The 17,591-nt window shown below is 46.0% G+C and overlaps 2 protein-coding genes across 4 annotated transcripts in view; one reads left to right on the plus strand and one right to left on the minus strand.

Moving 5' to 3' along the window:
* Positions 1 to 764: 764 nt before the first annotated feature.
* On the minus strand, positions 765 to 13,164 carry TSEN15 (tRNA splicing endonuclease subunit 15). Of its 3 annotated transcripts, XM_035537703.2 has the most exons (6): positions 12,942 to 13,164; positions 11,385 to 11,466; positions 9,995 to 10,130; positions 3,383 to 3,447; positions 2,808 to 2,960; positions 1,003 to 1,144 (listed from the first exon to the last, which is right to left on the minus strand). In XM_035537703.2, exons 1-6 carry the CDS (start codon positions 13,080 to 13,082, stop codon positions 1,140 to 1,142), a joined length of 582 nt encoding a protein of 193 aa, XP_035393596.2. In that variant the 5' UTR covers positions 13,083 to 13,164; the 3' UTR covers positions 1,003 to 1,139. The 3 variants fall into 3 exon arrangements, with proteins under 3 accessions (XP_035393594.2, XP_035393597.2, XP_035393596.2); XM_035537701.2 differs by lacking the exons at positions 2,808 to 2,960; positions 3,383 to 3,447 and adding an exon at positions 2,190 to 2,285 and having other exon boundaries at positions 765 to 1,144; positions 12,942 to 13,151; XM_035537704.2 differs by lacking the exons at positions 2,808 to 2,960; positions 3,383 to 3,447 and having other exon boundaries at positions 765 to 1,144; positions 12,942 to 13,131.
* Positions 13,165 to 16,522: 3,358 nt separating this feature from the next.
* Positions 16,523 to 17,591, plus strand: part of COLGALT2 (collagen beta(1-O)galactosyltransferase 2) — a 54,502-nt gene continuing 53,433 nt past the window's right edge. Inside the window, exon 1 of the mRNA XM_035537641.2 lies at positions 16,523 to 16,786. Coding sequence (XP_035393534.1) covers positions 16,536 to 16,786 — 251 coding nt within the window. The 5' untranslated portion in view covers positions 16,523 to 16,535. The remainder of the gene's footprint in view (positions 16,787 to 17,591) is intronic.

Genomic DNA, 17,591 nt, shown 5'->3' on the forward strand with positions numbered 1-17,591 from the left:
GGCAAAAAACGTGCCCCATTGTCATGCTCCTCTTCAGAGATTTTAAGCACTACCTTAAAGTGAAGCACTAAAAGTGTGCTGAAGCTATTTCAGTCAGGAATCCCAAGGAGAGGGCAGGGCATCGTTTAGCCAACTTCATCGCACTGGGATGCACACAAGGCACTTGCAGTTCTTGGACAGCTGTCTAACATTGTATTGGGAATAAGAGCCTGCCTGTGCTTTGAGATCGTGACCTTTACCTTGTGTGCATTCAACTACATGGGTCAATGCTTTCAGGCGTGGCTGATCCAGTCACAACTTACCTCCCCAGGAAGGGCCAGCCTCTCTGCTCACAGGTTCTTGAGGCAGACCTGGGGCCTCCTCTTTACTCGTCTACACTTTGTTCTAGTAGCCTCTGGTATTACAGTAGTCAGTTTTCCCTCTACAGATAAAAATTTCAAATAAGGTATTTCTGGAGAAAAATCTCTTCTCCAAAAAGCAGGGGAGAGAAGGTTAAGTGTTCAAAAATGTAACCTGGGAGGTAGCACAAGCATTTTCAACAGTGTTAAGATGTATGAACTCTGTAAACTACAAAGCCCTTAAATCAGTAACAGTATTTCTGCCAGAAGCCATTAATATTTACCTTTAATAAATATTTATAATATGGGTAAGGATGTGTTTATTCTGTTATGTACCCAAACAGGTATCAATCAGAGACTAGCATTGCAAATTTCTCACAGGTATAATTATTAGTTAGGAGCAATCTGTCTCAAAAGCGCGACCCATTTCATACTTCAAACGGTGTTTTATTACAGTGCAGCTGCACAAAACTCAATTCCCCATGAACATACACTTGATACACAGAACACAAAGTTTTACACACTACTTATTTACATACGTAAGTTCCTGGATTTGTTTTGGTTTGAGGACAGTAGTTCAAGGAAAGTCTGTTTGTCTTAATTATTTGGAAAGCTTCTTTCTCTTCTTCTTCCAATGTTTATTGTCCACATCTTCAGTACCGTCAGGAGGCTCTGGTATTACAAAGCCATCAGTCATTTTGTAGTAGACTACTGTAGAATCTGACTCAACTATGGCCAAGGTAACTGACAGTGGGGTGTCAGGATTGTCACATGAGAGAGAAGCTTTCTTCATGATTTCTCTTAACCTAGAAGAGAAAAACAGTTAGCAAGGACTCCATAACAACCTACTGATGGCACAAAGGAACAAGTGCAGTATTGATGGGTTTTGTAGGTTTTGACACTGATGACATTCAAAGCAGAAAACAGTTTTCCATACTGTCATGTAGGACGGTCAGATTCTCTAACTTGAGAGATGTTTTTACATACTATTTTATTTTCTGATCTTTAATACCATGCCTATAAAAAACATGCTTGCTCCCAGAAAGCACAAGAAACTTCATGCAAAGCTTGGAAGGATGGAGGAGTAATTAGAAACTTGTATTTGAGCCTTTCAAGAGGGCTTTAGCACAACTGCTATTTAAAAAGCTGCAAGAAGAAGAGATTAGTGAAGACAAAAACAGGCTTTTTATTGGATAAAGAAAGTGTAACATGTTCTAATAAAAATCCAAAGTCCTATAATCAAGCAGCAATCTCTTAAATAACAGTGAAGCTTATTTTTTCCTAAAAAATTAATTTGGATGCATACATCTCTGCTGCAAATAGTTCAACATGAGCTTCTAATCTTTCCTTAGCTCTACTACTATGCACATACCTCGACCATCCTTTCACCACCCAGAATCAGAGCATGGTGATCTCTAACGGCCATTGTTTTCATTAGAATAAAATAATCTAATTGAATACCATGTGTGAGGGGAAAAAAAAAAAAAAAGAGATATCTTCTATTTGTAGAGATAAGTCTTCCAGTCTGTGTGCTACAGTTCTCTGTGAGTCTATGGAATACTCAGGAACCAAAGCCAGGTTTCTCTACCTCCCCGTCTAGACTAGAAGCCACAAGACTAACGATCTTCCTCAGGAAAGTCTGCATAAATAATGTCTTCCTTAAAAATTCACAACAACGTTATGCAATTTTTCCTGTGCAGTTTATTTTAAGAATAACAGGCTAGTTGCTTTTTAGTTCAGAGCTGAGAACAACATCGATTCTTGGCGTGTTACTGTTCTGAGCAGGGCGCAAGCACTGAAGGAGCGTGGTGCCCAGGGGCAGAAAGCAGCACTCCCCACAGCAAACATTACCACGGGGAGCTTCCTCCTTCACCCGGAGTCCCGGTGCTGCAGGGTTCTCCCAGGATTGCCAGAGGGGGTATGCACTGGGGAGAGATCAGCTCTGCACTGCGAAAAAAAACATCATCCCTCACATCACGTGCCCATGAGCTCTCTTCCCCCAGAAATGCATTTCTGAAGCTGGGCACTGTAGTTGAAAATAAGGTTCTTTCTAAATGCATCAGCTTTCAAACTTTAATCATCACCTTCCCTTCCAAGCCACTTTGATCCCTTAATAAAAGCCAAATGGGAAGTAGCAGAGAAGCAGCAGCAGCCTGGAAAGCCCATGCTGTTAAGCCCATGGCCCTCTTATGTACCCGTCTGTGTTCTGAACTGGTCATAATTCAACTTGCTGAAGTCAGTAGTGCCTTTCCTTTTCCTTTCACTGCTGGCCCATGTATAATTCAAGGCAAGACATTCAGTGCAGTCAGTCAGTCCATGTAGCAAGGATACTAAGGCTGTGAAAAGCCATATTCTGGTCCCCCTACTGTCAGATTTTGTAACAAGAGAATAAGGAAAGATACTGCATTGGCCACCATCAGAAGAAAGGCATCTGCAAAAGATTCCTGCTTCAAGCAGTGTGACACTAACCGCTCTGCTCCCTGCCGTCCTGGCACGTTTCTTTGGCTGGTGCCTCAGCCTGCAGCTGTGCTGTGGGAACACTAACTGCGCTGTGGGTAGCCAGGAGAGCACAGATGCAAGCCTGCCTTCCAAAGCTGTAGGCAAGCTGTGGGTTGAGGTGCTCTGGAAAAGGAAGGAAAAGCATCCCCATATGAGCAATGCCTCAAATACACCAAGGCCTGCCAGTGGTGCGCTACCTGGTAAGAGGGGCATGCACCTGTGGTTGATAAGGGCCTGGGAAAGGACTGCGGGCGTCCTTCTGGACGCGCCACACATGTACGGAGCAAGAACCCACCCATCACACCTCGCATTTTCTGCCTTTCTGAATAAAAGTTGGTGGTGGGGCCAGTCTCCTGGCAGAGATACCATTAAGAAAGAGCTAGTTACTGGTTTTGTGTAGCGGTGGAGGTTAATCTCTCCCCCAGCCTGGGAATGAGAAACAGAACTATCATTAAAAAGTCAAATAACAAAGGGTACAGCTACCTGGGAGAGAGATTCTGGGACCCAAAGAAACCAAACCTGTGTTGAGTGTGGCCTGCACTTACCTGTCAGCCAGGACAGAAGCTCTTTCACAATTTCCGTCATAACTGTCACCATTTCTCTCCCTGCTCTGTTCAGGGGATGAAGATACAGTGAGGCCTCAGATCTATGTTTCCCATCACTTGCGATCTCTTCTTACAATGCCAAGCACAGACACATGAACCTTTATTCCTCTTGCCATTTAGCACTTAGGCTTAGAAGATGCGCCACAATCACAAAAGCAGTCAGGTCCTCACAACAGATCAATGAGACTTCTTCAAGTCCCTGGCCTACTTTTCATGGGACTGAGTTTCAGGCTTTAAGTAGAGAGCACAAGGACATCCCGTTGCTTCATGATGATCTGCTAACACTGCTGGCCACAGAGCCCAGTGCTCTCCACTGCAAACAGAGGATCAGCCTCTATCAACTTACAGAATTAGAACTGCAAATGCAAGATTCTCTGCTACCCCCTTTTCTAGATACAAGCAGCACCAAAACAAGAGCTCCTGTTCGTACAGACCACAATGCGCCATAATGCAACCAGCACATCTGCAGATTAGTGGAAGGTATCTTTTAAAAGAATAAGCTTTGGAATTCAGGAAGTCTGTATCAGACGCCTGCATTTCCTCTCCTCCCCTGAAGGCATCATTGTTAGCCTCTGCATCCAGTGTGCTCACAAAACTTCTCTGCAGCATCAGACCTCTCAAAGGAGGAGTCAGAGAAGAACATCTGGGTTTGTCCTGATTTCACTGCACTTGCTACCTGCCACAAATACAAAGATGAAATATTGCAGGAAAAGTTTATTTTTAAAATTCTTTTTGATGTGTCTAATGCTCTATATGGAGGGGGGAAAAAAAGGGCAAGAAGTGTTCTTGGCCTCCTGCAATTAAAAGCAATGCATGTGTTTGTTCATCACCTCAGATTAGCCCACCCACAGGCTCAGCCTCGTTAGGAAGATCAGGGACAGATACTCTGTACATGTTGCCACCTTCTTGGGATTTACACCAGTGTCTATCTGGTAAAAATTACAAGGCATCTGGAGTCCCAAGAGAGCTCACAGATCAAGCACGTGTGCTGCTGCATACACTGTGGGAAGTCTAGAAGTTAAAATATTCTGCAGCCACTCCTTTCCCTCCTCTCCCCCTCCCCAGGAAGAAAAGCCATTGAATGTTAAAAGAGGCAATACTGAAGCTTTACATTTCCCCCACAAAAAGGTACGTTTGAACAAAGGCCTTATGAAAGGAAAATAACATATGTAAAGCTAGGCACCCCAAGAAGCACTGGAAAGCTTTATCTAAGTCCCGTAAACAGAGTAAGGTTAAACATTTTTTTGAAAATATGAATTCTCAGTTGTAGATCACACAGTAAAAAATTCTCAGAATAGCTTGGAAACCCATCGCTAACACTGACGGTGTCTGCATGTCCAGTGAAAGCAGAGATCTGCTCCCACCAAGACAAATCCAAGTAGGATGAAGTCCTCAGTTTCCACTGAGGAAGCAACCTCGTATTCACCTCACATTGCAGAAGATGAAATGGATTTAATTTCAATCATACGAAAGAGACACTATTATACAAAAGTAAATTTTTGGCATTGCTGAAGTCTTTTGCTTCAGAAAACTTTAAAGGGGCTTTCCAGATACCTACAAGCTACATTCAGCAATAATTGCTATTTTTCTACAAAAGAATTAATTGAAAGAGCAGACTTAACTTACTTAACATCATGCAAGGACCACTGCAGCCAAGGTAACATCACTACTAATGTCAGCCTGCATCTGCCCTTACTGCTGCCTTCAAACTAAATTGCACTGGTCTTCTATCACTGTTGTAACTAACACCTTAAAAAACAAAACACAATAAAAACAACAACCCCTCACCCACAAAAACAAAAGCAACACACACACACACAAGAGAAGAGGGGATTTTTCTACTCTTCCTCCATCTTGTTCTGACCAGGAGGCTTTTGTATCAGGCCTTAGGACACATATTAGAAATCCATAGTGTATTTCCTAATGACTTGCTCCTAACAAAGTGATATTGCCCTTTTTGTTCCAGAGAAAGAAACCAGTATACAACTGGAGAACTTTGGGCAACTGTGGCTTGAATCTTCAACTGACTGTCCAAAACCTGGAAGGGAACAGAATCGTAAAGGAAAGAAAATGTGCAGGAAGTTTTGTGCTGAACAAAAGTATTTCAGTGATGTATCCCATGCGAGTACTGCTGAGAAGCAGAGGAAATACTGGAAGCTCTGAGTAGTTTTAAGGAGGTTGCATAGCGCTCCATTTAGCTGAAATGGAACTGCTGCCTTCCTTACCATAAAAGCCAAAGGCTTTCAATCTGCCCTTTGTACCGGGATGAATAATTCATTGCAGGCTTGGCCGGCCTGAATAGCTCCCTCCCCTCCATGCAAGGCAGGGCTGAAGAGTCAATACAAGTTGGTCTCTGTACTCTGCATCGGGTGCACACCATTGTGCCAGACAAGCTCAGATAGGCCCCCTGACAAGAGAATCAAAGCAGAGGAAGCCTCCTATAAAGCACAATACCTTGAATTTTGCCAGCAGTATGCAAACAGAGCAGTACAGTCTCTTGCTCACCATCAGGAAAACACTGCTCCAGACGCTGCTGCCTGCCCTGAAGTTAGATGAAGCTAGGGCCTTGAAATATAGGGGAAGAAACATGTGGTGTGGGGCAGAGGAGACGGTGTGTAAATGGACACCATTGTTTCTTGTGATTTGCTTCCTAACTACAGGAACATGAGATGATAGAAAAAAATCATGTTTTTGTAACGGGAAATAAAATAGAACCAAAGAAAACACCACGTGCCTCACTGGTCAGAAAAGGAAATTGAAACCCCAAGAAATATAAAGTCGTTTTTTTCCACGGAAGTTGAAAAAGAAAGCAAGATGAATTATGCAAAAGGGAGGAATTGGAGTTCAGCAAAAGTCTACACGGTACACAAGCTATAGGAAGTTCAAAGGTAGTACTGCATGCCTAACTCAGTTCTGTAAGCCACATCAATCACTTTTAAACTATTGATAAAGAATTTGTACTTAGAAGCCATTTTATTTGTACAGTAAACCACACATTAAAACTCAAATAATGCTAACAGCAGAACTACTGACAAAACTGTCAGCAGGCTGCAAGATCAAGAGCACGTCACACTCCCAGTGCATTTATAATAACAGTGCTGCTTATAAGCAAAATCACTTCAGATTAGAGGAACATCTATTTCACACAAACTACAGACTTAGAAGAGGATAAACCACTTCCAACTGCCAGATTTGTTTCTAAGGATGCTTATTAGCTCTAAAATGAAACGTTTTTTCCCCAAAATTAAGTTACCATTTTAATGAAATAATCCTTTCCCTCTTAGCCTGAAACAAACTTCACAATCTTCATAACCAGATGTAACCAACTTCATTCTTCAGTTCCAACTCTTGCACACAAAGAACAAACAGGACAGTGACGTATCATTTAATCTAATGGTGTATTAGTAACAGACATTTTGCTTGGACAATGTTATTTGTCCAGGATAGACAGCACCTAATTCCATTAGATCCAGCATCTAATTCCTTGATCCTGGAAGGCTCAAGGCTTTTAACGCTATCTAGCAAATCTAGCTGTCAACGCTACAAGCTCTCGTACACTCTCTGAGCTTGGTTTATCCAAGTAATTTCTGCTGGCTTTGAAACAGGGCTACCTGTATTTAACTGCTTCAGCCCCTTTGGGAAGCCTCAATTCTGGAACGTACCAACAATTAGATAATCCCTGTGCACTAAGATGTCTCTGGTAGTGAACAGGAAACACCTCCCACCCAATGGGCCTCTGGATTCCTCCTGCAAGTATGTGTCACTGAATTCAAGGGAATACACGCACAAGGTTCTCTGAACCTCATGTGTTGGGAAAGGGGTCCAAGAGAGGAAGAAGTTGTATCTTATTCTCCAGGTCTTCACTCACAGAAGATTCACCAATCTTCGTTTTAAGAGCAGGTACACAAAGCACAAGACTATCATTTGCATTGGTGGTCACTTTGCTCCAGACCCCATAATTCTGTGATTCAGTGAACTACCATGCATGCCAGCAGCTCAGGATGATCAGTTTCCGTCACGCTTTTTATGGAAGACACTGAGCTTAGTAAGTACAGCAGCTTCCGCCTTAAGCAGTTAACTGTAATGCGTAAGTTGGACACAATGAAATCTTGTAACAGGCTAAAAAACATAGAGCAGATTGGTTTTTTTATGGCACTCTGATTTATCTTTTGCTCTGGTACCTTGCTGGTAAGTTCCATATCAACTTTATTATGGCCTTTTAAGGACACTTTCCTCTGAGTGTCGGCCAAACATGAATATTCACAAGACACCTGGGAAGGCAGCGCGTGGCAGGTCTTTGCTGAAGTGGCTTCAAGAGGAAAACCACCCCTGCAGCTCCTACCCAGGCCTTACTGTTTAAGCAAGGAAATGCTGCCCATAAATGCTGCCAACTGCTGCACAACATTTCCAGGCCCAGCAATGAGGACAAAATATTTTCACGTTCCCAACTACCTCCAATGGCTTACATTTCAATGTTAATTGAGCTGCGTTTCTTTGTACTTCTTCTACCTTAGAGCAAGTAACACAAAAACCCAGCGCACTGCTTTTGAACAGAATAGCAAAGTAACTAAGTATGAATGCTTTCCTGTCTGCCTACAGCTTGGTAAGTCAAATGAGAAAACATTAAGACATCAGATACCTAACAAAGCCTCCTGCTACCAACAATTGCAACAACAAAATATTCACAACTGTCAGAACAAAGAGGCAGTAGCACTGTGACACTGTGTTTTCTACTCCTTCTTTAGGATGCCTTTTTAATGAACTCCCTTCTGCACTGCCTATGTCTGAGGCACGGTTATCGTCCCTACCCCCTTTATTGCCTCCTGTTCCAGCAAAGGAGCTGAGTTGATTCTGTCCTTTCTCTATAAGATAGACCAGGCCTCTGATCAGCATTGCCCTACTAATGAAATTCCAAGCATGCATATGCACATGCACATGCACATATAACAACACAAATTCCCAAAGCTGTTGTGAGGCAGAAGGATAGTATATGCTTGTATCAAGCACATACAGGCTTTAACAGACTCACCTGGCATCACAGCACTGTATTCAGCTCATTTTAGTGACAACATGCTCTATGTACTTGCTCTATAGCAAAACCTAGTCACAGACTGTACTTTTAATCAATGTGATGCATTCAGTCTGTGCTTCTCTAACACACATCCTTCCAGTAATGGATTCCATCCACACCTGGTGCCAGAAACAGAGCAAACAGTATCACCACAGTACAAACAAGATCAGAGACTCCAAATGAAAAGCCCCAATGAAACAGTAAAAGATAGGACATACATGCAGTGCAGTATCTCCCTGTCATTAAAAACCAATTAGAACATAGTTGCTGGCATTGACCCAATGCCAGGAATCAAAGTTTCCAGCCTAGATGGAAACCTACTACATCAAACAAGCACAATTCAGCATGTAGGAGTTATTTCTCAAAGGTCCCATATCCTAATTTGCTGCTGTCTTTTCCCATCCAAAATCCAGTTTGAACTCTAACACTGAGAACAGCAGCGTGTCCCTGTCACACACATACAGCAATCAGCTGCTCACAGAGATGCTGAATGATGCTCAGTATTTCATCCTGGAAGACCTGTCAGCAGATTTACTCTATCACACTGTATTTCTCTGTAAAACTAAGCCCACAGGAATGACTGACCGCCAGTATTTGCAAATGGAAGATTTTTCAGCAACTAGATAGTATGTGAATCCGTCGATATCAAGTAAGTCATTTTCTTCTCCCTCACAAATGAATTGCTTCTGAACATAAGCTCTTAGGAAAACACATAGCAGAATTAAGGTGGAAGTCTATTTGCAAGAGACTTGTCACTTCTAAAACCTAAGAAAAAGCAAAAAAACATAGCATGTCTAAAACGTGCTATATCAAAATCACAGTTCAAAGGAGAGTTATATGTTGGATTCTGGAGAAGTAAGAGGCATTTCCGTTTGAAAGCAGCCAAATCATACTTTCAAACCAAAAAACTAAACAAACGAAACACACCACCAGGCTTATCCCTGAGATTCAACAATTTAAAAAAAAAAATAATTCTTAGACAGGTCTGGGGGGATTTCTTTTCCTATTTGGTACTTGAAAGCCCATTGACATAAAGAAGCACCATTAGATTTCCCAGACTACAAATACGCAACACAAGAATGTTCAAAACATAAGCTGTGAAGGTCCTGGGTTCTAACCTTGTCTCTCAAACGCATACTTTGATATCCATTGTTACCTGCTAGAGCAAATGCAGCTTCTAAACAATATGAAGTGTTTATCAACAGAAGGAGTCGATTGCTGTGGGAAGCTGACATCAAAGGCTTACCATTTCCAGAGAGGAAGAAGCAGAGACTGATGCAGCTTAGAAAAAGAAAGAAATCTCACCTATGTTTGCAGCATCCAAAATAACTCTGCTTACGGGCTGAGATATTACTTTTCTTGTGATATTCCTTGTTTTCTCCCACTTCCCCCTTAAGCAAATTATCAGCAGCCTGTTAAGTATACCTGCTCTTCTTTTTATCTTATTAGCAGTGGGATCCAAACAATGACCACAGCCTCACCTTTCGTGGCTTAATGATATGTCCACAGGTACTGGCACCATCACTTGGAGACTGTCCTGCTCTCTCTCACGTGCATGTAAACATATGAGCTGCAGTTCTTCTAATCCAACATGCTTCACTTCATGCCAGTTTCTCCCTAGAAAGGTTTGTCATCGATGAGATGGACCAGAACACAAAACACAAGTTCCAATCGTTCAAGTATCAAGTTTCAAATTCAATTTAACATCTTCTGTTGTTATCCCTTGCTCTCCTTACAGGGGAGACAACTACCCCATACAACTGGCAAGTTTTCTTTCTGAGAAACAAACCTGCTAAAGAAACCTGTGGGAGCACTACTACTGTGTTGAGTTCAGAGCTACACTGATGGATGGTGGCTGGGGATCTGTTTGACAAGACTTTGTTTCAAAAAGGTAAAAAGAAGAAAAAACTTATCTTTAGTCACCTGCTGCATAAAACTGTAAACCAAATCAGAAATTTATCAGTACCCAAAACTGTGTGGAACAGGTGCTACAGGCATGGTTATTGATGACACACAGTTCTTCCCTTCTGCTTGAAGAGATGAGGCTAAAAGTTTTCATTGCGTAACTATAGGAGCATTCTCTTAGAGCTTAAGACATTTTCTTTAAGGGGTTTAACAATAATTATAACAGATGTGGTGCTTTCTGGCCTGTAATATTCCCCCATACCCTGACACTGAGAATCACCAGCCTCCAAGAGAAACTCATTATTGTTACTGGGCTGGCTGCCTGCCTATGTGCAGTCCCTTCTCAATAGGGCCCATCTGGGAGAATTGCAAGCAGAGGTTTATTATCACATAACACTATTCCACTCTTGTAAGGCATCAGCAGACTATGCTAAGTTTGTCGTAATTACTGTCACCAGATTTCTAAGCAGTCTTCTTTCCTACAGGAATCCTTGCCCCTTCCAGAAACCAGCATCCTAATCAGACTGGCACACTTCAGGCATTTTCTAAACTGTAATCTTAGGGAGATGCTATGATTTAGTAGCTTTGACATTAACCCACAAAAGAGGATTCTATTACCAGTACAACCACTGAACTTGTAACTTTGCCTTTCTATATCCCCTCTTCTTCCCCTACTCCTCTCCTACTTTTTTCCGTGCCAAGTGTCTTTGCTCTGGAAGGCCTGCACCTGTAACTGTGACTGCTGGCTGAAATGGGCCCTAGTCTTTGTAAAGGCTCTGGGTAGGCACATGATAGAAATCTCTGGTTCTAAAATACCATGTTTCTTAGGTAACCATTGCTGCATGAAGTTTCAAAGCAAAGCCAAGGACTTTTGCAGGAAAGGCTCTGATAGTGCACAAACCTTAGTTAATGCCTAACATGTTAATACATTTTTGGTACATCTGTCCAGTCACTTCATTGAATTACCTTCTAAGAGGTCCAGGTATACCAGAAACGCAGCATAGATTTGACTACTGTCAGATATATCAAGGGACATCATTTCTGTGAACTGAGACCAAAAAGACAACATTGGTCAAAGGAAGATGAAGTTACATTAAAAACACAAAGACCAGATCCAGAATCTATACAGCTGTCTAATCTGTTGAGTCTGAAACCAGTTTTAAGGACTAACAGGGAATTAAAAGACAGGAGTGGTTTTCTGACAATATCTTAAGAGCTTTTTTCCACATCCCCCCCTATTTCAGCACTTAAGAAAGCAAGCCAAATAAATAAGCAACAGAGGAAATGCAACTATATCTGGAACAGAACTGGCTTTGTGGACACCTATGAATTTTACCTATTTTTGCTGCAGTACATCAACACAAGATGACAGCCAAATTAAATACCTCCATGTTTTCAGCATACTAAAAATTCAGATGGATTTAAAAGTTTACAGTTGCATTTTCCAGCTACAGTTTCAGCATCTAAAACTTCACCCCCTGCTAAAGCCAGCATTCCCCACAACCCCACTGGCTTTCATCGCAGGCCAGGAGATAAGCTCCCCCAATGGACCCAAACCCCCCAAAACATGTTAGACTAAACCCCCCTCCCTGAGCACCAATTCTTGGTGAGGGAAGGGTGACCTGGCAGCTTCACTGGCCCCAGGGCCCAAGATGCTCCTCAGAGCAACAGTGGCCCAAGGTAGCAGAAAATGCCATCCAGAGGAACCTAGACAAGCTTGAGAAGTGGGCCCATGTGAACCTAATGAGGTTCAACAAGTCCAAGTGCAAGGTGCTGCACCTGGGTTGGGCCAATCCCAGACATGAACACAGGCTGTGAGAAGAACTCACTGAGAGCAGCCCTGCAGGGAAGGACTTGGGGGTTCTGGTGGATGAAAAGCTCGACACGAGCCAGCAGTGCGTGCCTGCAGCCCAGAAGGGCAACTGCATCCTGGGCTGCACCAACAGAGGTGTGACCAGCAGGTCGAGGGAGGTGACTGTCCCCCTCTGCTCTGCCCTTGTGAGGCCCCACCTGGAGTCCTGCATCCAGGTCTGGGGCCCCCAGCACAAGAAGGATGTGGGGCTGTTAAAGCAGGTCCAGAGAAGGCCACAAGGATGCTCAGAGGCTGGAGCACCTCTCTTAGGAAGAAAGGCTGAGAGAGCTGGGGCTGTTTGGCCTGAAGAAACTAAGGCTCCGGGGTGACCTCATTGCATCTTTTCAGTACTTAAAGAGGGCTTATAAAAAAGATGGAGAGCAACATTTTGCTTGGGCAGATGACAACAGGACAAGGGGGAATGGCTTTAAACTGAAAGAGGGGAGATTTAGATGAGGTGTCAGGAGGAAATCCTTCACTCAGAGGGAGGCGAGGGGCTGGAACCCACTGCCCAGAGAAGCCGTGGCTGCCCCGTCCCGGAGGTGCCCCAGGCCGGGCTGGATGGGGCTGGGGGCGGCCCAGCGCCGCGGGAGGCGCCGCCGCACGGCAGGGGGCTGTAACCCACCCCCACCGCGGGCCCCCCCGGCCGCGGAGCTCAGCGCGGGCCCTACCGCGGGGTGCGCCGCCATCCAGTTGCCGCCGGCCCCTCCCGCCCAGCGCCGGCCGCCGGCTGAGGAGCCCCCCGGCGGGCCGCAGCCCCCCTCCGCCCGGCCGGGCTCCGGCTGCGGCTCCGGCTGCGGCTCCGGCTCCATGCTGCCCCCGGTGCAACGCGACTCGGCTCCGGGCGGCGCCGCAGCGCCGCGCTTTCCCCGGCAGCCGCCGCAGTTCCGCCGCCGCCGCGTTCCGCCGGGGCCGGGCCCCTGCCCCGGGGGGCGCCGCAAGCAGCCTCGCCTGCTGCCGGGCTGACGCGTACCTCGGCCGGCCTCTCGCGGCCCGGTTTTCCGCTCGTAAGGCCTTCTATTGAGAAGGAAGGCAGGGGATTTCGAGTAACCAGCTCCGGCCCCCGGCGGCGGGGGGAGCGCAGAAGCAGTGCCCGAGGCGAGAGGAGGCCGCAGAGATGTGGAGCCTGGGGAAGTTTTAGAGGAGCAAGACAGGGAGCAAAACAGAAACAAAAGCAAACACTATATTATTAATGTATGGCGTCCAAAGTGTTTATAGACTGGTTTAAGACATTTAGATTCAAGGTATTGTTATTAAAAGCATCTCAGGCTGCTTTATTTAGGAATATCTCATACTGCTGGTACAAGTATACATGCATACGTACAACTGCTGGTCTGGCTTATCAGCTCTGTCTGTCTTGGTGACTCTTTTGATAAATTCAGACACTGGTTTAAATGAAGTCAGGCCTGTGTCTTACAGCATTATGAATGGCTTCAAGCTGGTGTCCATGCAGGAAAAAGCTACGCACTTTTAACAGATACCTAGAGCATATTGTTGTCACAGCAGATGAGAAACTGCAAAGCCCTTCCTAGTGCACTGTGCTTGTTCTTAATCAGGCTACACCAAGGAAAATCTGGCTGACATTGAAAACAGGCCGACAACTACACTGATGAGAGGAAACGCTGAGTATGATCTTGAGATGATCAAATTGATGCAGGGCCTAAATGAACAGTCTTTAACCCATCTTAGTATATTATAATCATTAAGCCTAGAAGTAAAGCATCAATGAAAAGAAATCAATATGTATCAAGTACCTGAATTGGTGTGTGGCTTGTAGCCACACAAAGATATAATGGAACCAATCTTACTCAAGAAGTTTTGAGGAGGTTGGCCTCTTCAAAAAGCATAGTTTTAGCCAGCATTCAGTTCCCTGGGCACAAAATTAAAAATAGAAATTCCAATCTCTGAGACTTTCATGGAAGGGTTGGCAATGGTGGCATAGTTGGCTGCTTGGAAAAGAATTGGATGGATTTGAGACCTCAGAGGTGAAAATGCAAGTGAAAGAAAATAGACTTGTCTGTAGATTCTTCTAGGTGTGTATACATGCTGTGCTTTGTTAGAAAGATGGATCCTCTTTTTAGTGCTGGATGGGAAAAAAAGTCTGAATCAGAAGAAAGTTGCCTCAGAGAATTTGTTACCTGCCTCCCTGACAGAGTATGCTGCTGCTGGAGACAGTTCCCACAGCTGGACTATTCTTGTTTGGTCTGGATATTTAGAGGAGGCTGAGACAAATGTCCTAAAAAGTATTTCTGTGAGACTTCTACAGAAAGCTGTTTCTTCCCCAGAAGCTAGAATAGTTCACCACAGGGCAGTTAATTGTTCTGTCACAGCAAGACTGGGTCTTGGTTTATAAAAAAACACAGGATACAACTTTGGCTACTAATAACTTAAAAGTGTATACATATTTTTATATATATATATTTGTAAAGATATATGCATTTATACATGCAAGAATTATATGCATTGTAAGGCTTACTGTTGACCTGAACTTTCCAAACTTTCACCTGGCTGGGAGTAGAAAATTAAGCTGAGTTGACTCCTTTCTCTTATGCGCTGAGAAACAGCTAATGTTTCAGGCATCTGCTGCCCCCCTCTCCAGGGTATGGAAGGACTTTTTTCCTTTGTGTACCAACATGAGGAAGCCAGCAAAGTGACTGGTACAAGTGAGGAGAAAGTCATTTTGCAGAGAAAATTACTTGTTGTGGGATGCTGCTGGGGGCATTTTATTTGCCTCCAGCAAATTGTTAAGGTTCTGATGCTGTTCACAAAACAAAAAGAAAGGAGCAATCTGAAAAGCGTTGACACCAGTTTAGATTTCACTGAAGACAGCAAGAGTTGGCAAAGGCTAGACAGTACACTCCACCTTCTACAAGCATGCTAACTGCACTAAGGCTTTGCTGGATTGTACCTTTGTGCTCAGCTTTGCACATCAGACAGAGCTGTGGCTCTGCAGCCTGCTTCCCACGTCTTCCCTTGTTTCTGGGAGAAAACTGTCTGTGCTTGGCCCTGATCCTGTGCTAACCTGGCCATGCTGGCTCTGCAGTATGGGGGCATGGCTGACCCCACCTTCCCAAATGTCCCCATCTTCCAAATGCAAGTGGTCCTGCGGGTGACAGTGGTATTATACGCATGTGGAATCGCCTGGCTCCTGAAAAACCCTAATCACTTTGTGCAGACTACAGCACTGTTCCTTCTATTCGATTAATGAATCAGAGCATAAAAGCAACATGTGGCAAATGAGCCATGAAAGCCTCATTAATGTATTGCTCTAGAAGGACAATTACAAAGATGTCGTGAAGGGCAAGCAGGTAGAATATATTCTCCTTAATTGTTCAGGAGGACACTTACAAATTGCAGAAGCTTCCTGAATTTTAGTGCCATTGATGCGACCTCTGGAGATTCTTGATTGAAGTTCAGCTTTCCTAGGGTGATCCTTTTTGCGTGTGGGTGATAAATAATGTTCTATAAACCAAGAGCAGTGCAGACATGAGTTAGCTGTATGCTACCTGGGCCGCAGACCATTCACAACGAGACAATGGATAATTAATGGACAGTTATTGGGTTGCTGGACGTTTCCTCCCGTTTGAGTCTTGCCTGCACACAGGCAGCAGCGCTGCCCGCCTGGGTTGGCTCTGTTCGGCTCGGGGGCACTGGCTGCTCACAGCAGGGCCCAGAGACACCGTGCTGGGGCCCTTAGAGTTAATGAAGGATTTCGTCTCAAAAAGGGTTTAACATGCCCAAATCCTGTTAACTTCTAAGAGCGCTGTGATTATTATGCCTCTTTTAAGATGACGGCCCAATGATTTTAATTACCGTAACGTGTTTTATATGTTTCGTTGTTAAACCGTCACCTGCCCCTTAGCAGCAACGCTCTCCCCGTGCATGGGAACGGCCGCGTGGCGGCTGTGGATGCGGTGCGGGGAACACCTTCACCTTCCCGACCGCAGCCCGGGCAGCCGCGCTCCTTGCCCCTCCTGCAGCTGGAAGGTGCCGGCCAGAGCCCCGAGCACCTCAGGAACGGCGGGGGTGAGACGGCCGGCCGGGCGCTGCTTTCGCGTTGCTTTCAGCTCCAGCCCAGGCTCCCCGCCGAGCGCCCGCTGCCCGATATCGGCGCCTTTCGCCGCTCCGCCCGGCGGCCTGCCGGGGGCGTGCCGAGCCGTGCCGAGCCGGTCGGAGCCGTGCCGAGCCGTGCTGCCCACAAAGGCCGGCTTTGGGGGCGCCGGGCCGGCACCGCTCCTCCCCGCGGCTCTGCTCCGGCACCCATCATGGCTCCGTGCGCCCCCCGTCCTCTCCTCCTCGTCCTCCTGCTGCTGCCGGGCGGCTGCGGGGCCGGCCTGCCCCCGGAGCCGCCGCCGCCGCCGAGCCCGCAGCTGCAGCCCCAGCCCCTGCCCGAGTCGGCTCCGCAGGAGCCCACCGTGCTCCTGGCCATCATCGCCCGCAACGCGGCGCACACGCTGCCCCACTTCCTCGGCTGCATCGAGAGGCTGCGCTACCCCAAGAGCAGGATCGCCCTCTGGTAAGGGGCTGCGGGGGGCCGGGGCCGCGCAGGCTGCGAGCGTCCCCCCCGCTGGGATGTGGGGCGAGAGGGGCTCGGGGGGCTGGCGGCGGGGCCGTGCCTGGGAAGGGGCAAGGGACTCGGCTCAGCTCCCCCCCCGGCCGCCCCGCCGAGCCCCCGGGGGCTTGGGGGCGAAGCTGTCCTGAAGCCGGGGAGCTTTCAAGTTGCCTCAAGTTGTACCAGGGGAGGTTTAGGTTGGAAATGAGGAGACGTTTCTTCTCAGAAAGAGTGGAACGGGTTGCCCAGGGAAGTAGTGGAGTCACCGTCCCTGGGGGTGTTTAAGGAAAGGCTGGACCTGGCGCTTAGGGACAGGGTATAGTGGGTGAAGGTGGTGGTAGGGTGGTGGTTGGACCAGATGATCTTGGAGGTCTTTTCCAACCTTAATGATCCTGTGTTTCATTCAGCGCTTAGCGTTTGTCCAGACCCGCAAACACGAAGTACTCGCGGCTCAGTACGGAGAGCTGGGCTGCTAGGCTGTTCTGCTTGCTGGCTGCTAAATGCCAGGCTGTCTCGGGAGACTGCCAGGGTCTGCCAGGGCTGCAGGGTGGATGTGCTGACTAGGTGCTGGGGGGCACTGAAAAGGAGCATTGTTGCAAGGCTGTCCTCTGAAAGACGCATTCAAAGATGTATTCAGAAATCACAGCATGGGGGCAGCTGTGGCAATGAAGCGTGTGTGTCGGGATGGAGGAATTAGACCAATTTGGAAATTGGTCAGTCATTATCTGTAGGGATTAAAAAAAAATTCTTTCCCTCTCAACTTGACATA

The sequence above is a fragment of the Cygnus atratus genome, chromosome 8 (genome assembly GCF_013377495.2).
Source record: "Cygnus atratus isolate AKBS03 ecotype Queensland, Australia chromosome 8, CAtr_DNAZoo_HiC_assembly, whole genome shotgun sequence".
Taxonomy (NCBI): domain Eukaryota; kingdom Metazoa; phylum Chordata; class Aves; order Anseriformes; family Anatidae; genus Cygnus; species Cygnus atratus.